Here is a 23628-nt window from a genome sequence, read left to right as displayed (position 1 = left end):
GAGAATTAGGGCATATTGGAAAATACTAGATAAAATCCTTTCTACGTGCGTTTATACTTTTTTCTCTCAAAATGCCTTACAAAATATCAACGTTAATATTTGTACAAATCATAATTTGAGAAAAGGATTGATTTTAAGAAGAAGTTGCTTTAAAATATTCGAAAATAAATACACTTGCAGGATAGGTATATAAAAAGGTGCTTGAAAACTGCCATCGAATTGATCACCACATTACAGCACTTATCTTTACTATTGTTTTATTTTTTGATTCGGCCCGTGTCACCTTATCTCCAGTCAATTTGAATAGTTAGAAACTACAATAATGCAACTCCTCTAGCAGTAGTGCGTGTTCCGTATTGGTACAACAACCGCTCCACAGAGACCCGTTCAATAATATTTATTCAATTTTCCGCACAGATTGACAGAATTATCAAGAACTTCAATTGTGCACGGTTCATAACAAAACATCCAGTGGAAAAACTCATATCGTTCACATAATTATAGAAGCGACCAGTTGCACAAGAGAGCCCATCAATAAACGGTCGTCAACAAACGGTACAAATGTGTGAAAAAATACAGAATCCCTAATACATATTTGAAAAACATCGAAAATATGTTTTAGCTGAGCGATTTTTTTGTGATAAATTCGGTCAACAGTGTTTTAAAATACGTGTTAGATATTTGTAAGTGAAGATGAAGCCAGCTGACGTTGATGTAGACGGGATAATAGGAGAATTAGGGCATATTGGAAAATACCAGATAAAATCGTTTCTATGGACGTTTATACCTGTGGCTTTGTGTGCTTTGCATGCCAGTAACTATATCTTCACCACGCCTGATGTTACTTACAGGTAAGAAATAATATGTTAAAATATAAGATAAATGTATGCAAAAAATGTCTTTGTAACCCGCACTTTATACTGCCCGAAGAAGGAATGGTTTTATACGAGATTGGTACAAAACCATTCCTTCTTCGGGCAGTATAAAGTGGGGTTTACAAAAAAATTACAATAAAATATCTTTGTAAACCCCAGTTTATACTACTCGAAGAAGGAATGATTTCGTACGAGATTAGATTACTATTAGTAGGCAGTATAAAGTGGGGTTTATAAAAATATTACAATAAAATGTCTATGTAAACCCCTTTTTATACTGCCTGAAGAAGGAATGGTTTTGTACGAGATTAGTGAATTTAAAACTCAAATAAACTGATGAGTATTTTTTTACTAACAATACATGCTCACAGTTAGACTAGCAAATGATGAACTTATAATTCCCAAATATCAAAATAAATACTGTCGAAGAAGCTAAGATTATCCCAAAAATTAACGACATGTTACCCAATTTAATAAAAAATCACGAACTAATTTCCAAAAGGAGATGCATGTTAAAAGATTGGTTATGTGAAAATATATATTTCATATTTTCTCTGTATTTTTTTCTTAAAATGTCTTATGACCATGATTAAAATATCAACGTAAATACCCAACTTCAAAAAAAACCTAACCTAACCTCGATACAGGCTCAGTCCTAGTGAGATTGATTTTTATGAGAAAAAAAAGTTTTTTATGTATAGTGAGATGCAATAAATAAAAATAAATAAAATTTATACGATCATAATTTAAGAACTAGATTGTTTTTAAGACGTAGTTAGTTTTACGAGACTTAATGGTCACTATGTAATATTTAAAAAATATATAAAAGGGACAATTATAAGAAGAATTTTTTTATTACTAATTCGTTTCAATTGCATCAATTGTTTTTTTAAAATTTTAGCTTCAGTGAATGTGCACGATTTTTGCTGTAATGATATTTTTTCGCTTCACTTTATACTATTTTATTTCTTTTTATAATATTTTTCTTTTTCTTTTCCTAATCGTCCTCTTATTGTTTATGGTCATATTTCTAAAAATGTACTGTTTTTGTTTTTATTTACACGCATAGTTTGTTAATTCTTCTCTATTAATATTTATCTAAATTTAACATTTCCTAAATCAGTCAATAAAATTGCAATGAAATATTTTTAGTGTACATTCCTGTCACCTACCTCAGAACAGGTTACACCTAGTGAGGTAGGTAGTGTAAAGCATACAATTACATTTAATAGTAATATCTCCTTTTTAAATTAATAATTTATTTATTTCTGTATATAGTATAACATATTTTGACAACTAATCGGTTTATCGTAACTCACGTTGAGATATAACTACAATCTATTTACGTAAATTTTGGCAAAACAAGATAACATATTGATGACTTTCTATTGTATAATTGGAAAACCGTCAGAGGTGCAGTAAAATATAAATTTTAATAAAATTTAGTTGTAGGTATGTGGTCTAGTCAAAATTTGATAATGTGGGTATTTGAAAGCCGAAGCGGCTATTACTTGAAATTAAAAAAAACGCCTTTCCACTCCTCTTCACAATTTAACAGAAAAATATTATCAAATCAATTTTTACATTAAAATAATAACTACGCTAACAAAGTTTAATTGCCATCATCCAAATTCAGCTATAGAACGAGTTAATTTACCTAGAAATTTAGGAAGTAGAGGTATAGTCAAAATAACTTCTTTGAAACATAATCAGGTAGAAATGCTAAGAACTTTTTTCCATAGGAAAGCTCATAGCTCAGAAATGCACAAAATAATTTGCAAGGCAGATATAAATATTACACCTTTAAATTTATACGATGATAATGCCAACATTTTTATAAATCCCAACCAGGAATTATTAGATTCCTGGTCAAATAAAATTTTACACGCAAAACACTTTAATTATCTCAACCAAACGTATGTTGACAAAATTTCGTCAAACAAATGGTTGAGTATTGGAGAGTTGAGCGCAGAAATAGAAGGATTTATGCTTGCCATTCAGGATAGAGTCATTAATACTAAAAATTATAGAAAGCATATAATCAAAGATACAAATCAAATTGATGATTTGTGTAGAAAATGTTTGGCTTTTCCGGAAACTATAGAACATATTGTATCGGGATGTTCTATATTAGCACCGTCCGAGTATACATTTAGGCACAATCAAGTTTTAAAAATAATTCACCAAAATTTGGTAATTAAACATCACTTGATTGACTGCCGTAATGTAGTACCATATTATGAATACGAACCAAATTCATTTTTAGAAAACGAATTTTATAAAATATATTATGATAAAACTATACTAACAGACCGAGCGATTAGTCATAATAGACCCGATATAGTTTAACATGACAAAATTAAAAAAATAACTTATATCATTGATGTCGCTATTCCAAAGTACTGTAATATTCAAAAATCTGTTAGTGAAAAAATAAGAAAATACACAGATTTAGGAAATGAAATAAAAAGAATTTGGCATTCTCAGACTATAAAAATATTACCATTCGTTATTTCGGCTACTGGCATTATACCTAGCTCTCTAATTAAAAATTTAGGCGTATTAGATCTATCAAAAAAATTATATATAAAGATGCAAAAGTCGGTCATTTTGAATACATGTAGGATAACAAAAGATTTTTTAAATATTTATGTTGAGGGATCAGTAGGATTTATAGGCCCTGTTAGAAGTTCTACCGAGCCCGAGCCCTCTGATATGAAAATATCTGGAGTCGGTGAATTATTTTTCCATTTGATCTCTGGTGAGTTGACGTGTTGTTCTTGTATTGTTTTGTATTTATTTTGCTTATATAATGCACTTACATAATGTTGATTGACTAGATGATCATTTGTGGAAAAGTGAGTGAAAGGGTTAAGTTTTTCCTTTGGGGAAGATTTAACCCGGACAACTAAATCGGAAGTTAAAAAAAAAAAAAAATAAAAAACTCGTGTTCAATCTGACAAATCACTAAAAAATTGAAAGTTTTTTCGTGCTTTATATCATAATCTTTTATAAATCAACTCTATACGGAAAAACTTACTGATTTAAAATATTGCTACTTTATTAAGAATCTCTCCAAATTATTCGTAATACTGTTAAAAACGAGTCTGCAGGGCTTTAACAAATGAATTGGTATGTTTCTTAATAAACTTTCAATAAACACGAATGTGTTTTCGCGATATCGGAACGCGTGTTCATAAAAATTGTAATATTTTCGCATTTCGTCATTGTATATTATCAGGACAAATGCCGGTACTTGAACAATGAACTCGAGTTCCAATATATTAGGTATGTACTAAAAGTTTAATAGGAAACGGTCTGAAATTCAGATTTTAATGGATTTTAATAAATTAAATATATAAATAATACAAAAAAATAATATTGTATATATTCATAAAAAATATAGTTTATTTTCAGCACGTTCCAGAGTGGAAGATACATTTAGTAACGCCCTGTTGAAAGACTCAGAATTGAAACGTTGTTTGAAATGGCTTTAGCCATGTTTGGTAACTTGATCAATGAGGTTGTGTAATATGACGCAACTTCAACCGGTGTAAAGGAGTTACATGTAACGAATATGAGGAACAGGAGTTCATGTTCTTTCGTTACTCGCGAATCATCTAACGTCGCTTTAGTTAACGCAAAAGGTGCAGACTCACCCCAGGTACTACCCCACTTTAACCTTCTCCCCCACCCTTTACCACCAGCCTCATTACTCACAACGTACCCCAATAGCGGATGCCATAATCTCACTGGCTCCAGATGTTTTGGCGCAATTGAATAATAAATTACAAGTATAATTTGTATACATTATTAAACATCGTTTTGTTTGTTTTATGGAAAACCTCATAACAAAAGCAGTGATGCGTAATTTTACCTTGACAATGAATACATGTCCTCGAATTAATAATATCCGTCATGTAAACAAATTATCCGTAGTTACCTACTCCTAGGTAGATAGGAAAAATCGAAAACGTCATTGAAAACGATAGTAAAGTTGATAAGTAGCACATCATTCTATTTCATCTATGTAATTACCTACTGTTTCCGTAAAAATCATGGGAAAAACTGTTTATTTACTGAAAAATGAATTCACTGTATAATATATGATTTTAGATTTTTAAAGCAAAAGTAATCATCGTGATTAATTTTTGGTTTATTACGCCGCACTACCTCCTTGCCAAAGTTTCGGCCAGCGTTACAGTATTATCTTCTGCTAACATAATCCCATTGATGTATTATATTTAGATGAGACATGGAGCGAAAAAAACGTTCTAACTAAAACTACCGAACATCGTTTATCGCGTTTTAATACAGGGTTTTCCAATAAGAGGTGTTATTTTGAATAGCTCGCTACTTCGGTAGATGTTACTTCTGAAGCTGTCATTTGTTGACGTTTGAAAAGTAAAAACTACACCATTAATAAAAATGGAACAATACACGCTTCAACAATGCATTGAAATTATTAAAATTCACTTGAGTGAATCAAATGCAAATCATCTTGAGTGATGAGGCCCATTTCCACTTCGGTGGCTTCATCAACAAGCAAAATAGTCGCTCTAATACTTTCTATCCTCAACATGTGACTGTTTGGTGCGGTTTATGGTCCGGCAGAGACATTTGACCTTACTTTTTCGAAAATGAGGCTGGAGCAACAGTTACGGTGAATGGATTACGCTATCGAGAGATAATTAATAATTTTTTATGGCCGGAATTGGATGGTATTGATCTGGACAACGTTTCATTTCAACAAGACGGCGCTACGTGCCACACAAGCAACGAAACCATTGATCTTTTACCATTGAATATCAAAATAACACCTCTTATTGGAAAACCCTGTAGTTGAACACCTATCACAAGATCAACGAAATATTAGTACGAAATAGCGCCTCTATGCAGCTCAATTCATAATCCAATATCTGCCCTGACACCATTACGGCGTCCATTATTCGCCAACATCATTCAACATCTGCCTTGATGATGGACAGTGTAACGCCGTCCGAAACGTTGACTTAATAAAGAGGAAGCGCCACACGACATACAACCCAAATAGAATCACTGTAAATTAAATTAACCTTTTTTAGTCATTTAATTGTAATTTATAACACTACGTAAGTAGTTTTTGACACGGTTTCAGTGCCTAATTAATTAACTTAGAGGAAGTTGAAATTTTTCTAGCTTAGTGAGATATAACGCGTAGAGAAATACACATGTTATCCTCTACAGAAATACAAGTGTCCTCTAAAACTATATTTAAATTTGGTTTAAATGTCGTAGCACCCTCTTTGTATGTGCAGTACGTAACTCTCCTGTACTCTCCGAGCTTCAGTTCTAATACACTGCCTGTTGTAAAGGTTAAAGAATGATTACTTATACTTGAATCCTAAACCCTTAAAAGTATAAAATAATAGAGTTCCTTTGGTCCGAAAACCGTACACAGAAAAACTATTTAAGCTGGACCTCACCGATCATAGTTCTTTCTGCTATCGATATATCAACACACCGATTTCCAGCCTAATAAAATGAAGATTAATATTTGAAGCGTTTCATCAATTACAAAGAGAAATCTAAATCCAGTCGAATCGAGTCTTATTTCTTTACGAACCAGTATCGATATGAATTAAATTCACGATGTGAAAAAAAAAAAGAAGAAAGTGAAGTTTCTATTATTATTAAGTACTTGTTTTTTTTTTGTAAACGCTTTATGCAAAGTTTTTCGGAAGTATTGTTTTTCACATATTTGATTTTCTGAACATAAACTTCAAACAAAACTATGATAAAAAACCAAATGACACAAAACCCACAAAACAAACTCAATTCATCGAAAGAAATTTCATTCACCGATTATTTTGTTTTGATAACAATAAGATAAAATTCTCTTGTATTTATAGTCCGGAAGTCACGCGTTCATTTGCGTTGAAGTTCAAGACATATCCCACCGATCAATTGTTTCAGGAAACTGACATTATGGAACTAAAGTGGATCTACTGTGTCCAATGTCTTAAATCTATATACAAATCGAGTAAATATCCAAATCGTTCTAGACAGAGAGACAACATATGCGTGTACACAGTGCCTCTCTGCAAAACTAGGTTAGCCCAAAGACACATTAACTATATTGGCCCAAAACTGTTTGATTCCTTGCCGAGTTCCATCAAGATGTGTCAAAACCTAAACTAGTATAAAATAAATGTCAAAATCTGGGTAAAAAAGTATCTGGAAGAGAGAGAATTTTTTGTATAATTTATACAACGAATATGATACCTAAAATATGACATTACCATCTAGATTTTAAAAAAGGTAACTTTAAACTGTTTTTTTATTAAATACGCAAAAACTCCAGTAAAATCATATTAATCTAACTATATGTACCAAATATTTTTTTTCTCTATTCATATTTCTTTTTTCATTTAAACCATAGATAATGTAAGCACCACTGTTTTGAATACAAAACTTATAATGCCCACGCACAGGCTTCGCCTTTGTGGGATTTTTTTTGTTACTGTTTTATGTTTTATATAATAAAAATAATAAAAAATAAATATATATATATATACTGTCACGGATAAAAAGGGTAGTTACCTCTTTATTTCTTTGTGAATAATAGCTTAAGGTATGAAGAAGTTTCCTCAAGTAATGTAAGACTCTTGGATAAATGCAACGGGAAGATTGGTTTATAAATACATAATAAATGACCTAAAAGTTGGTTGTTCATAAAACCAGACGCAAACTCAAATAAAATAAACTTTTTAGCGATGTTTTTTTCTTGCATAATAATAATAACTTTGCATTTATATAGCGCAGTTTAGTGTCATTTCACTTCAAGTGCGCTTAATCAAAAGTTGGTGTTAACCGTTCAAAGATGGTTTGAAAGGTAGATTTGTAAATAAATATGTTGGAGGGAGCTAATAAAGCGAAAATAGTGATAATATTTAAAAAAAACACGACTCGATTGAAATAGAGCAACTCTTCAAATGCTTTTGATGCACTTAAAGATACACTGTAATTTTTTTCATGCCTCTAACATATTAAACGATAGAAAAAACTTGTTTTTAATAATTTTCGGAGCTTACTTTGCGATTTTTTTTATCGAGGGAATTTCATGTAATTATCGTTTCGGCATTACAAATGTATGGATATTATCTTCAAAAAGATTTTTTTTTTGGAATTAAAAAACTTACAGAGTTCAAGAGAAGCAAGAATGTTATAAATAGGTAGAAATTGGGTATGCGGGGGCTTAAGCGGGAATTTAAACCTTATTGCCATCTACATAAGGAGTGTTATTGTTAGCGGCCCGAATGTTGCACGATGAAAACTCTAATAACGGGGGTTTGATCGACTCTCACATTTTAATTATTTCCGATGAACGTATTACTTAAATTTCAAATGTTTCTAGAGGGATCCTTACGGATGTAAATTATTTATATTTAATTTTAATAAAAACAGGACCTTATAGTTCAAATATTTTATGTAAAACGATTAAATTTTTTTATAGCGTTTTTCAACTATAAAATTAGTGGTCAGCACCAAATTTTATTTTTCATGACCATGAATTAGAAACTTTCCGAGGGATCCCTCTTAAAACATTTGAGATTTTAGTAATACGTTCATGAGAAATCATTAAATTGAACCCTACGAAAATATCAATTACACACGGCCGTGCGCCGAATATTGTTTTTACACTACTTCATCACTTACGTCGTTAAGATTTTGACTTACTTACTTTTAGGGTATTGTCTCGTCTTAACTATCGTTCGATTTGGTCTATTTTTAGAAATATAACTTGAGTTTGCATTTTCTTCAGAGTATAATATGTTATATTGTGTACGTATCAACTTTATTTTAATGGCTGCTGAACATGCGATTTCTTTAGTGCCCAATATAGTAATAATCTGCACAGATTATGACACTGAGGAGGATTACTAGATTAGTGATTCTTATCACAAGATATCACACAACAAGTTTGTACTCCCGACTTAATCTCTTGACAACCGTTTAAATTTGTGTAGCGTCTGCTGTTTCTTTCCGTAATCACGTAATGATAGTAATGATCCATAATAATTAACTTTTATATAAGTGATAACAAATGTACTTCTATTAATAATAATGTGGTTTGTTCACATTTAGTAGATGTCTGCTGTTAATAATAGGTAACTCTGGTATGATTTGAGATTTTCACAGCCAAAAGTATTAAAGTGATGTGTTTATGGGGTATTATGCCGTGTTGCGCTACCTCCTTCTTTAGCCAACGTTTCGGACAGCATTTCAGTGTCCATCATCAGGGCAGATATGTAATCACATATGTAATCACAATGATTACACATCTGCCCTGATGATGGACACTGCAATGCTGTTCGAAACGTTGGATAAAGAAGGAGGTAACGCAACACGGCATAATACCCCAAAAAATCACTATAATAGGTAACTATTATATAATAGGTAGCTATAAGGAGCTGAATGAAATGTCTTGCTATGTCACTTACCTACTGTATATATATGTTATCGGGTTTCGATTCTGAAGAGTGGTATCATAATCAGGCCTATTACTAGTAGCAAATGTAAGCCTCAAATACACATACTACAGGTAACCACAAACCTTCGCCTTTCCCATCTCTTTCCTTTCCCAATTCTCGTCAGCCTCAGGGCATGACCCAATTGAGGATGCTATAGTCTTACTTACTCCGGAAAGTTGAGAGTTGAGTTGCGGTATTCACATAAAAAACATCTTTCTTGCAATGGTACAAAATAAAAAGGAATTACATACATAATATTCGTGTTTTGCTGATAGAAATGCATGATGAAATATAGGCTCCGTTAAATGGTATGAAGCCTAAGACACATTACGCTATACGCTTTAACGCCTTTTTGGGCGTGACCAATACACATTATATTTTGAGGTGTCACACGATAATCTTCCTCTCCCTACGGCAAGAGAGAGGGGGTTAGATAAATTGGAGGACTGTCGAGGAATATCATTTCTTTGTACGGGATCTGTCACTTTGACAGCTGACAGCCGCGTGTTAGCGGCGCTCCCTAAGCTGATCTGAACCCCTCTAAGGGTCGATGTGATCGCATCATTTTCAAATATCGCCTGGCTAGCAGATCACGGCATATCATCGTCGCCACGTACACACTTATAAAATGTCGTTTGTCAGGTGTGACAGGTCTGTATGGGATTGTATGGCGAGCAATATGGTGTTATAAAAACGCAGTCTAAGTCCAGTCTCAGACCTAAGTTCATTACATTAAACAAATATATTAACTGTATCACATTTTCCCCTTTTTTAGGTGTAAAATCCTAGATTGCGATGGTGTCAACAGCACACATATCTACGATCGACCCTGGCTTTCCAACGCTATTCCACCAGGTGTGAAATGCAGCAGATACTCTAAGATTAGTACAAACTTAACAGCATCCGAAGGCGAATGTCCCGCTGATTGGTTTGATGAGGCTAGCGAAGAAACTTGCAGTGAATATGTGTTCAGGGAAGAGAACACGTTCATTGAAGAGGTACAAACTTCAATGCCATTTAAATAACTTTTTAGCACTTTTCTATTATTCCGCTGCAGTCGATCTTACTTTGTTCCTTCTCCCCTTGAGGAATACCTTTTTAGATTAGACTCAATCTCAGCTCTGGCCGATCCCTACTTTTGATTCGTTTACCATTTAAAATTTTGATCCTGTGCATCATTCTTTCTGGTGGCATAAAATTTCCCAATTTTCATGGCATCATTAAGCCTACTTCAACGTTTGAAATATCATAACTTGTCAAAACCAAACAAACAAGACATCAACATATTGATCCTTTTGGTACAGACTGGGAATCACGCCAAACTCAAATGATTAATCGTTAAAGTTTGGCATATGCAATGGCCTTGAGAACTGCTGGTTTTGCTAGTCTCTATTGGTCGAATGAAAAAATCTGTTGGTTTTTGCGTTTATGCCCCTTACAACATAGTTTTCCTCAAGATTCTGGTTCATACTCTCTCTTAAATAAGACCCGTAGCACAATATTCCCAAAGATTACACAGACTCTGGGAGAAACTGGGTCATTTTTGATAACATAAAAATACTAATTAACATTTGAGAAGAAAGGGTTGGAAAATATGAAAGACAGAAGAATATAACTAAGCAGCTGCTTTATTAGGAGAGTGATTGAAATATTGGTGTTTATATTGTTATAAAATTTTAACCTTGTTTATATGTTTCAATAAAAAAAAAAAAAATAACTGTAAAAAAAATAAATTATTTCATGATTTGTATTTTATTTCAGATTCATATAGCATGTGAAGGTTGGAAGCGAACCCTAATCGGGACCATGCACAGCGTGGGTACATTGTTCGCTCTTCCCCTAATAGGAGCCTTCTCCGATAGGTTTGGCAGAAGACACGCCCTGGTGGTATCTTCAACGTTCGAGGGAATCTTTGGCATCATCAAGTCGTTCTCAGTCAACTATGGCATGTTTGCTGCCATGGAACTCCTGGAGCCCACGTTTGGTTCGGGAGTTTTTACGTCTGCCTACATTCTTGGTAAGCCATATCATATTACACATCCAATAACGCTGTAAACACTAGTGAACCAAATTATTGAGTGGAGTACTAAACTTTAAGAAATAAAAAAAAAATATTAAAATCAGCTCTACTTCCGCACATAACAATTTTGCCAGACGTACTTTTTTTGGATGAATGTACCGCGCGAAAAAAAAACTTGTTTGAAAACTGAATTTACGATTTTTTTTATTCATATATCAATTCTCATCTCATGGTCATACTTCCCACTAATGTCGAAATCAGGACATAAAAAATCTTTCTCCCGATTTCTATGTTTTATTTCTAATTTATTTTTTATAAATACCTTTTAATGAGTATCAAACCAAAATCCGTCGGCTTTTGTCTTCAGTAGTAATATTTCATTTTTCAACTCTCTGCAGTAAATGAGGAGCATCATGAGAAGATATATGGTTGAAAAGTTGTATCTGCATAGTTGTCAAATAAATATGCACAGTTTGAAGGGCTAGGCTTTAAATTTTATATCCTGATTTATTATAAAATCAAAATACGTTTTGAACATTTACGAAGAAAGTTTTATTTGTTTTCAGCTCTGGAAAGCCTTACTCCGAAGACGAGAGTAGCTGGAGGTGCTCTGATGTTTATTTACTTTGCGATAGGGCAAATATTCTTGGGAGCTATCGCATCTGGAATTACTTACTGGAGAACGTTTCTTCAAGTTATATACCCACCATCTCTTCTCATGTTTGTCTTCTACTGGATATCAGACGAAAGCATTAGGTGGCTTATTACTAAACATAAATACCAAAAAGCCATCGACGTCCTGAATAAAATTGCTACTCAAAATAAGGTAGAACTACCAGACAAAGCTCTTGAAAGTCTTAAGTTCAATATTGAAAATGCTGACAAATTTGATCATGATACAATACTTGACAAAAAGGGCAATGAACAAAAGTACGTGTCTCCATTGCGCCTAGTCCTAAAATCAAAGATCTTGATTCTAAGAGTTTTTAAGGCATCAGTCTGGTGGATTACTTGCACTTTTTGTTTCTACGGGCTGTCCATCAACTCGGCAACTGTTTTAAAGTTCAACCCGTACGTGAACTATATTCTATCTGCTACTGTGGAGATACCAGCTCACATTGTTGGTTACTTTGGCCTCACGTACTTTGGAAGAAAAAAGACGATATTCACTGCATACTTGATTGGCGGACTCTCCCTTATATCTTTTCCATTTATCTCTGAAGGTATCAATCGATTCAAATATGTTCGTAATAAGAATATTCTCTTCCTAATCAAATATACCAGTTTTAAGCAGTGTCCTATTTTCAGATTTGTCCTGGCTTTCCCTGATTGCTTACCTCCTTGGTAAAGGCTGTGTAGCTCTTGTATTCGGAGGAGTTTATCTCTATACATCAGAACTCTTCCCAACTCCACTGAGGCACTCTCTATTGGCCATGTGTTCCATGATTGGCAGACTTGGATCTATCGCTGCTCCACAAACCCCTCTTCTGGTGAGTTTTTTGTCAATCATTGCACAGATTTCTTCTAAATTGCTTTTTAATATTGTTTGTTGTGTTTCTTCGTCATTATCATCAATAAAAATTGTTCATATTCCCGATCGTATTATTCTGAATACAATAGGTTTGCACTGATTATTATGGTTTGAATGTACGGTCTATCAAATAAAGAGCATCAACCAATGGTTATTTTCTCGAACTTGAGTTATTGGTATAAAATTTATAAACCAGGTTAATAATAATTGAAGTTTGAAGTTGATCCAAGGAATGACATCATTTATAGTAAAAAGATCCATTGGTGGCAAAAGAGTGCGCATAATTATGACTCATTATAGTGCTGGATTTTGTGTTTCTTTCCGCCAACAATGTGGTTCTATGCGAGGTTTGCATACCAAATTCTCTCTTCTTCTGTGGCTGAATTGATATAGCCATGGGTCCTACCCAGATGTCGTGAGTTGAATTCCTCTGATGGTTAAATCCTCCAACAAGACATAAGAAAAAATTTCCAACTTTATGTGGCGGTAGTAAATATAAAAATAAAAACAAGAGAAAAAATAGAATAAAACAAAATATATATTTGTATAAGAAATTAAAAACGTATGATAAAAACAAAATAACAAATACGAAAAAAATGTACAGCTTTTCTACACAATCACGTCATAGTATTATTTTTTATACGACACCTCTCGAGAGCGCTCTTGTAAAAAGGCAGTGGAACTTAGTCGCCACCCGATTGTTTGTATTGTACAGCGTTATGCGGTTGTTTAACGTAGGGCCCATATTATATAAAGGAGGAAAAACAGATTTCGGTAGCTTGCTCTACATACCAGCCGTTTTACACAAAAACGAGTCGAAAAAGCGGCCCGTTCTCATGAAACCAACGTCAACTGTGAACGGATGTTCCGCTCATGCATGTCTAGTTTCACGTACGTAAAACGGTGCAACGGGGATCGATGTTGCTAGCTTCTTAGCTGCACTTTTTTACACTAACCCACACAGGTAATAATTTCCCTCAGGGCCTTTGTTATATTTTGGGATGCTGTTTGGAGGGTCTTTTTTTTTCAGAAAAAGAAGGAGAGGAAGTACTGGGAAGGTAAAGGGTATCAGGGTTGGGTAGGAATCTAGGGATCGGTGTATCCAGGAGTGACGCATATATGAATATAATCAAGATACGAATTGGAGAGGTCAAAGGGTATCTCCACGCCGGCCTTTCCATATTTGGCACGCCACGCAGCTGGTAGGCAGGTATATCCCGAACAAAATTCCCAAAGAACCTAGTAAGTTTATCAAGTATTGTGAGGCTCTAGCCCAGAGGTAGCTCTTAAATTCAATTGCTGGACGTACTTGAGATTTGTATAGAGTTAGCAGTGTATATTGAAAATCTGCTAGACTGATACAAGATGCACAGTTTCTCGGAAGCCTGATTTAATATTTGTCTTTTAAAATACTGACCAAATCATTGTATGTATTTCAGGCTGAATTCGATGCTGCTCTTCCATCGTATCTATTCGCCGGAACTTGCCTCCTATCTGCCCTCCTGATGCTGACATCTCCAGAAACCCTCAACAGGAAACTTCCTGAAACAGTTGAAGACGCCGAGAACATCGTCTGAATATACGAAAAATTCTACTTAATTTATTAACCTTCATGAACTATAGAGCTATCATAAATGATTTATTACAGAATAGTTTGAATAATCAGCCGTTAAGTAAATATATACATATTTATATTTATATATTTTTTTAAATATTTAACACAGGTTATTATATACATTTGAAAACGGTTTTTTCTGCCCAACTATGTGGAATTCCCGTCTTAGGACAGGCAATCTTATACCTTTAACTTAAAACTTATAGCTACATTATTTATTTGAAAATCTAACTGGTAAGATTATTTATTTGTTGTATGTTAAATAGGTATAATATACGATATAGGAATAATATACGATATAGGAATAATATGTTTAATTAATGATCAAATATATATTACTGTTAAAATGTTCTCCATCAATGTGGGGCCACTAAGTATGGTAAGAAACTCATTAAATGATATAAAATGTATAGAAGAACTTACAAATGAACGTCGCCAAAGAGCATAAAGAGTCGGGGAGAGTTTAACCTCTCTTATCTTATAATCTTCTTTTATTTTGAAATATTACGCTAATTTCAAATTTTAGAACTTATATATTTCTTATGGTAAACATTTAACTGTAGAGAGAAAAGTTGGTGTTATCTCTTTCTAGAACTAAGTATATCATAATGTCTCACCATAGTAGAAAAGAAGATAAAGCGAGTTTTATGAGGTACTTAGTAAGTGTCAATAAGTGACATATATGGCACCACGCGACTCAAGGGCTTTTTATATTTCGTGACGAATACAGCACTTAGTGACGAGTGAATTCTAACAATATTTAATCACAGACATTTTGAAAGAGATGAAGAGATAAAACACCGATACTGTTATGATGATTTGATGCGAAAATACTGAGTACAAAATACTCCGAACTGCCCAGAGCCAGTTTTGTCCTTTGGGAAATAATTACACTGGGCAATTTTTTTTATTTATTATTTTATTTTTATTTTTAAATCTTCTCCTACGAAGCTTAATATGGCTGAAGGAAGTGAAAATAGATACTAAAAAATACATGATGGCTACGAGAATTCAACCGTTCAGATCTGATTATTGAAAGCTCCTCCATTTGAAGCAACGCTGTGTTTCAAATGGTGGGAGGGATTTTAATCGTGCTCCGTAACCGTATGAGTATCTTTCACTTTGGACAACTATTTTGGTATCTGTTTTGATCCCTGTGTCACTCCTGAACATATGGGTCAGTGTGTCCAGGAGTGATGTCCATATGAATATATCCCTCCCACTGCGGCGCAAGGCGATGTGTCAAGAGACCTGTTGGAGTGGTCAAAGGATCTCCTCAAACCAGCCTCTTCCGATCTGGCGTGTTACAAAGGTGGTGGGCAAGCGCATCCTGAACACCCCTCACCCGATGAACTCGGGCACCCCTGCTAAATCACCAAACGTATCGAAACACTTGGTGTTGTAAATGAACATTTTCTTACTGCTATTATCTAAGAGCAGACCTCTGCTAATGTAGTAACCTATCAATTTACCAACTAATTTACGCAAGTTTTTTTTTCCAGTTTATTGGGTTATTTTATTACAAATTATTATTAATAACTACCTGTATCCCGTGAGGCGTTGCTGTGGCTCAGTCTGTCTGTGCAGATAGAGAAACAGTAGCGCGTGTTGTTTTTAGGTCCAACAGATGGCGCTGGTTTAAAAAATGCATGTTTGACCAACAGATGGCGCTGTTTAAAAAATATATATTTTTACTTGTCACTCTCAGGTGATATCTATATGACATAGGTATTTAAAAAACACACGAGTATTCAAATGCAACGTTGAATCAAAATTTCAAAGCAATCGGTGAAAAACTTTTATTTAGGACGGGTTGTTTCGGAGAATTTGAACAATTCATCAAATTTCAAAGTTCATTTTCAAGTTCTGTGAAAGATTTTTTCAAGTTCTGTTTTTATTTCAGTTTTGTCAAGCAACTAGCCTATAATGATATAAAAACAGAACTTGAATAGGACTTTCACAGAACCCGAAAATGAACGTTGAAATTTGATGAATTGTTCAAATTCTCCGAAACAACCCGTCCTTAGAGTTTTATGATTTTGAACAAACGAACATTTACATTTTTATTTATGTTGATTGATTATAATTATTTATTGACAATATTGATTTTATTTTCTTTTATTATTGTAGAATAGAAAATTCGATTTATTATTATTTTTGTATGTAAAATAGGTATTATAATATGTAAAAAAGTTTTGATTTTTGTTGTTGTTAATTGATAATAAAAATATTTGGCTAATTTATATAGAGCCGTTTTCGTGAAAAATCACCTCAAGGGTGCTGTATAAATATATTTCTTAAATAATTATGTAATTTGTACGAACATAGTAGGTATATCTTATTTTTTTTGTGAAATAATTTATTTTTTGAAATAATAATACAATGTTTATAACTTTTTTGTTACGTCAATGTGTCAAATTAAAAAAAATATATAATTTGAATAATTATTATTTGGTGCCTTTTTTCGGTAACCGGACAACTCCACACAATGACAATTCAACACACCTTTAAAAAGTGATAAAAATTCATGAAAGTGATTAGGTTAAATAGGTTACGTACATATGTTAGATTTTTAAAGGTTGTTTTTTTTATTTATTATACTGTAGGTACTTAGGTACTGGTTATTCAGCTAAAGATATTTCAAACAACGTTTCTAGTCTGGTTAGTGCATTCTTTCACACCGCAAATACAAATACTAAATATTGTTTATTTTAATTGTATATATATCACATTTGAATAATACGTGATATATTTTAATTTGAAAATTATGTTGACTCAAAACTTATGTAGTGATCGTGTACTTGTCAAGTTTTTTTATTAATTCTACATGGAGAAAAATAAGTTATATCGAATATTGTTAATTTATAAAGGCCCCGTAGTAAGCGTTCTAAGATGGTTTGAAAGGGAGATATGTAAATAAGAATGTTAGAGGGAGCGCGAATATTAAAAAAAACGAAATAAGCGAAAATGGTGAAAATATTTAATAAAACATGACTTGTTTGAAATAGAGCAAAACTCTCTCTTCAAATGCTTGAGTTGCATTTTAAGATACACTGTGATTTTTTTTAATAGGCGTGGCATTATTAAATACTAGAACAAAACGTGTTTCTAATAATTTTTGGAGGTTAATTTACGATTTTTTTCTATCGAGGGAATTTCATATAATTAACGTTTTGGAAAACAAATGTATAGATATTATCTTAAAAAATAACTATTTTTTTCAGATCTTAAAAACTTTAAAGAAAAACTTGTTATAAATCGGTAAAAATTGTGAATGCGGGGGCTTAAGAATCTCTTCAAATTAATCGGGGCTTTGACGAATAAATTCATAGGTTTCATAATAAACTTTTAGTAAAATACAAATGTATTATCACGAATATCGTAACACGTGCTCTTGAAAATTCTAATAATTCCCATTTCATCATTTTATATTATCAAGGCTAAAACGGGTGCATGAACACGTGTTCTGATATATTTGGATTTTACAAAAAAATTATCAGGAAACGTTTTGCAATTCTCATTTTTTGTGCCTTTATTTATTTTAGTTTTATGGTATGCTGAGATCGACGCATACCTTATCGATCCAGCATACTATTGGGGTGTCATGCTGAATAAAATAAACATGATTATATTTCACGCAATTTATGTTTATTGAATTAACGTAACATATTCACACGACACTAAATCAGAAGATACATAGGCGAATTACGTACGCGAGCAGCTGGTCCGAACCAGTCCCCAACAGAGAATGGCGATCACAGGAACCATACTTCGCTGGGATACCATAGGCGTAAATATATTCTGTGGCTACTGAATGCGAACATGGTGATTGCCTATAGTTTCGTGTATTGATTTAAAATGGAATGTTGGCATTTGTTTCCATGTCAGATTGAGATATTTCATTAATATGACGTTGCGATTTTAGAATACGTACATTGATCTTGAAATTCCACGATGTACGTATAAATCAATGATTTAACGCATCTGATTTTTTATGCCAAGATTAGATAGACCATTTGATCCATTATTTATTGTTATAGGTTCGTCTACTGATTATTTCCCGAAATCGATGTCAATTGAGACAGTAGATCTGATATAATCTGCTGCATAGTGGTTAAATTGCAATATCAATCGCTTGGGTGCATAAGTGCATCGTCTGCCAACGTATATTTATTTATTTATTAGATAATAAAAAATACAATTACAGAGTAGTCTACTAGTAGTAGTAGTAGTAGTAGTATTTGACTGTTCAACTGGGAAGATTTCCCGTTTCAGGAAAATAAAATTGATAGGTTTAGTTCATATGAAGTAGGTAATGTAACACAAATGCATAACAATAAATTCAATCATTGGATAAATTACTTTTTACGTTAGGTAAGTATCTTAATTTTTTTCAATTATTTAAGACAATATTAGCTATTTATTCCTAAATGAAAATCTGAAACAGAAAAATTTGAAAAAAATACGGTTACATCTAGGACTCGAACCCAGGACCCTTGCCTTGCCGGGGCACCGCTCTACCAACTGAGCTAATGGGACCCTATCTCCTTCGGTCATATTTAACTGTATCATACTTCAAATAAGAACTACTCACATTGTTTTCCTTATTCTCTACATGTGTAAGAATTATTATTTTAAATAGTACATATTATTTTAGTTTGTAATAGCTCTAGAGGCCAAAAATAGTAAACAATTATATGAACGTACTAAACATTTGTTGTTATCAAATTATTATAAGCAATAATTAGTCGCCTGAAATATCAATACAAATTGAAAATTTCTCCTGAGTAAAAATAAATGCCGCCAACGGAAATCGAACCAGCACCTTCTGATGTCCGGTCAGATGCTCTGGACCACTGAGCCTGTGATGTTTTGTATATCCACATAGATAGACGAAATGAATGTACTCCAAAAAATTTTTGTTTGGGCTAACAGATGGGATTTGTTGACAGGCGGGCTAGAGGTGCCGTGTTCCCGCGGGAAGGGAGCAGAGATCGATGAAACAGTCGAGTCTTGAATTCGGATACGTTGACAGCCCCGAGAAATGAATACAAACCAGAAGTGATGTGTGAGATACAATTAATTAGTGAATTCAGATGATGTTAGAAAGCTTTGTTGGTTTCTGAATTAAAGTGAAAGATTATTGAACCAGTGTTTGTGTGAAGTGAAAGTGGCTCGACTCAGTGAGAATACAATTAATAATAATGACAATAATAATAATTGGATAATTTGTAGAGCGCCGTTTTGTGAAAAATCACCCCAGAGGCGCTAAGGGTTGGGCGATCGCGATTATAATATAAAATGTGTTAAATTAAACGTGATTTCGTAAATATGTAGTTCAAACTAAGTGACTTGTCTTAAAAACATGGAAATGATAAAAATAATGATTGCGTTTTTAAAACAGAGTGAACATATAAAGGCAGGAAGTGTTTAATCGGGCTAGGTTATTGATTTGGCGAGATGGCATTCTATCCACGGAGACCGAAAACCAGAGAATCAAATAGATTATTAACTGTGGGTTCGAATCCTGACAGATTAGGGAGGTACAATTTTATTTACAGGAATATTTAATTACCCTTTTATAAGCGTAGGGAGGAGGTCGAAAATTAAAGTGATTTAGCTATATAGTGTAACCAGGTAAGCTTCACGCTGAGAATGAGAGGTGACTAACTGGGTGAGTTTTTATATTATTTATTAAATTCCAGAGGACCCCTTTTAAAAGACGGATACAACCGAGGTACAGGAACTAAGTTTACGACACCTGCCGCCCAAATAATGTTATCATTAAAAGGAATACCCTAGACGGATTGTCAATCAGCTGTGAGTGAGAGACAGGCCAATGACCTTTCATATATAGGCTGAGAGGCGCGGTGTACAGTCAGTCAAAGGGGAAGTTTTGCTAGCGTATGCCGTCCCGAATTGAAAGCGATCGGATGCAACCAGACGGAACAAAATGAAAACTTTTCTTCTGTTATTTGACTTTCTAATTTAATACTTTTCATCTATTGTTTGACTTTCTAAGTTACGAATAGGGATGCACAAAAACAAATCTAAAGTCAAAAGAGGGAGATGGTAATCTCCGAAATAAAACTACCAACCGAACAACTTTTCTCAACAGGTACCTTTCGAGAGGTAGGCAGCCTCTTTAAAAAAAAATGCAAAAATCAAACCAATTATCCGTTTATACCTACCTGAGAGGATAGGTATTCAGTAGAAGTTACCCATACCTAATACACGAGGATGCTAGTAACCTCATAAAATAATTACTAGAACCAAATATTAAAATACAGACAGTCCTCATCCTAAATTTGGCATCTCGAGTAGACCTTACATATATCTCACATGATAATTGGCTGAATGGGTAGGCACACAACCTATCGCTAAAAAGCAGGCTAAATGTCGACAAGATTGTCGTGTGTTATCTATGTTATTGACCTAGAAAGGGATGTAAATCCCCGACGGCGTGAGAGTTACAACGTTTTCTAGAGGTGGCACGTAACTTAGGACCTTGCGTGTCACATTTTCGCGACTAGATTCGTGACAAGGGATGTCATGGTTTTCCCCTTCTACACTCAGTAAAGTAGATTTTCCTGGAGGTGTATGAGATTGGGGCAATTCTGAAATTGGTGATGAGACCTGGTTTTCTTTATTCTGGCGTGACGGTTGCCGATTTGGAACAAGGGGAGACCCGGCCGGTTGTGATATCCAGACACGCAGATATCGATCGCCTTGCTCAAATTATCATCCATCAGTTTTGTTTGGTAAGAGGAGGAGTCAATCTTAACTTGAAAAAATTCATTCCCTTTCTTCTCCTTCCCCTCCCAAAATATATACATGGATGGCGCCGACAACTAACACCATAAATTTATCGTATGTATATCACATATATAAAATCTAACACTTATTATACTCACATAATCCTATGACAGGTAGACTCACGTAGCTAGTTTGAAGAGCAGGCGACTCAGAAAAATCAGGTTTATGAGATGGCTTTAAAACACAGCGGTAATGAATTCAACTCACTCTATCTCAAAAGAACCAAGGGATACCATACATACATAGATAACTAGGTTTCTAAACCGAGAAACAAAAAACCAACACAACGTTCGGTGAAGCCTTTTTATACTGATCCGTCACGTGAAATGAGTACGTTCAAGGTCGTACGTCACGTAGACAAACTAGGATGTACACACTTGAAGGGGTGTTTAATAAAGAGAGAGGCAAGGGAATGAAAGACGGCAGGGAGGACCTTCCTACCCCGGATATATACATAACCAAAGCCTTATGGAAAAGTTACCTATGGGACTTAAAGAAAATTTATTGTAGAAAGAAGAGAAGGAAAAGTTTGAAGTAGAAAGGGCAGATCATTACAAGCCACGTCGGCTTATTTCCAACACGCCAAATAATTCAATATGTACTAGTAGGTACTTCAATCAACAATTACTGCTTATTTTATTTTTTCACCTGTAAACAACCAACTTTATTTTTATGTTTGTTGTTATCAAAATGGAGAAATATGTACTATCAATGCCAAAATATGCACTAACTAAATGAATAAATGTGCATTTAAAATGCCATAATATTTGTGGTTTATTTGCATTAATATGAAACAAAAAAGGTCAAATTTTCATTAAGGTAGTGACAGACCATGCTATATAGAGATTATATGTTGAGGTGTCACACTACGCTATTATCTTACTTCCTTCCCAGAGTGGGTCAGATCAACTGGGGAACTGCCGTGGAATATCATTTCTTTGTTTGGGATCTGTCGTTGGGGAAAGTTGGCGGAGGTCATAGTAGAGTGGGTCAGATCAACTGGTGAACTGCCGTTGAATATCATTTCTTTGTATGGGATCTGTCGTTGGGGAAAGTTGGTGGAGGTCATAGTGGATGCTGAGATTATTTAGCCAATCGACGGCATCGGGAATCACTTGGTTCAGCAAAAATGTGTACAAGGGGAACTGATAAAGGTGATTTTCTTCTACGATGTGTTCCGTTGTTTGAATATGTCCACATTCACATAATTCAGATTCTTTTTGGAATTTTAAAAAAGGGTATACGAGTATTTCAAAGCTATTTAAGATCATAATTAAAATAATGTCAGCAGTCCAAAAGAGTATTGATCTAGAAATTCATAATCAGAAAAGGCTTTGCAAATTTCAATTTACCTTGCGCAGCAAAAGAAATAACCGTTTTTTTTTTAAATTGGCATTAGAGTTTTGAAATACCGCTATGCAGTGTCGTGCATTGCTCTGTGACCATAACTCTCAAATAATCGCAATCAAATGATCGTAACTCTCAAATGATCATAAGCAAAATGATCGTAACCAAATTATCGTAATCAATCAATAGTACGTATAATTTTATTTTATTTATTTATTCAAAAAATAGTTTATAACGTAAAAAAACATAATCTGCACATCTCATTAGGGCATTCCTGTGTCAAGATGTGCAGCTTTACAATTATATAATTTAAAAAAATACATATAGGTTAATAATTTACGTGTAATCGTTTATTTTTAAATGATAGTTACGATATTTTAACATAAAATATTTTTGCTTAAGATTATTTGACTATGACCAAAACGTCGGTTACCGACTATGTGTAGTTGTTTAAGTTATGAACTACGACCATTTTTAAACGGCCATTTTATTATCAACTCCATTGATTGTTGTGGCCGACTGAATCAATGAGCTTACAAGTTCCTTACCAAAAAAATGTTGATCTTAAATTTATTTAATATCTTCTTAAGGTAGATACGGATTTTCAGCCTTTATGGTTTGCACGCCACTGCCGTTGTATTACAATTGTAATGCATTTCAACAAATCACTGGGACCTAATTATCTGAAGATTAAATTAATTGATTTAACCTAAAAATCTCCATAAAATAGCAAAGTAAGATGATTACGTATTGTACACTTTGACATTATCGTCTGGAAAATCTGAAATCATTATCATAAATCATCTTTATCTCGCCATTGTCATAAACAAATCATAAGTTGTGATTGTAATCAATGCAAGTGTAAATCAAGATAAATTGAGAGACAACCGTTGAAATATGTTATAAAAAAA

The 23628-nt window shown here is 33.6% G+C and overlaps 1 protein-coding gene across 1 annotated transcript; it reads left to right on the top strand.

Annotated features, from left to right (window-relative positions):
• The first annotated feature begins 693 nt into the window (after positions 1-693).
• Positions 694-14516, top strand: LOC149419939 (organic cation transporter protein-like). The gene is made up of 6 exons (XM_089637571.1): positions 694-851; positions 10164-10386; positions 11150-11405; positions 11975-12631; positions 12717-12898; positions 14379-14516. Exons 1-6 carry the CDS (start codon positions 694-696, stop codon positions 14514-14516), a joined length of 1614 nt encoding a protein of 537 aa, XP_089493697.1.
• The last annotated feature ends 9112 nt before the right edge of the window (positions 14517-23628 follow it).

Source organism: Hesperophylax consimilis, chromosome 11 (assembly GCF_061612785.1).
Source record: "Hesperophylax consimilis isolate HC1 chromosome 11, BYU_Hcon_1.0, whole genome shotgun sequence".
NCBI classification, from domain to species: Eukaryota; Metazoa; Arthropoda; class Insecta; order Trichoptera; family Limnephilidae; genus Hesperophylax; species Hesperophylax consimilis.
Note: the sequence above shows the minus strand (reverse complement) of the source record. Positions and strands in the feature narration are given on the sequence as shown.

What these genes read in the sequence shown, in the direction of transcription:
- LOC149419939 (XM_089637571.1), top strand. Translation starts at nt 694, where the DNA reads ATGAAGCCAGCTGACGTTGATGTAGACGGGATAATAGGAGAATTAGGG. An exon ending in ACGCCTGATGTTACTTACAG is followed by an intron (nt 852 to 10,163) that starts GTAAGAAATAAT and finishes CCCCTTTTTTAG; the next exon opens with GTGTAAAATCCTAGATTGCG. An exon ending in AGAACACGTTCATTGAAGAG is followed by an intron (nt 10,387 to 11,149) that starts GTACAAACTTCA and finishes ATTTTATTTCAG; the next exon opens with ATTCATATAGCATGTGAAGG.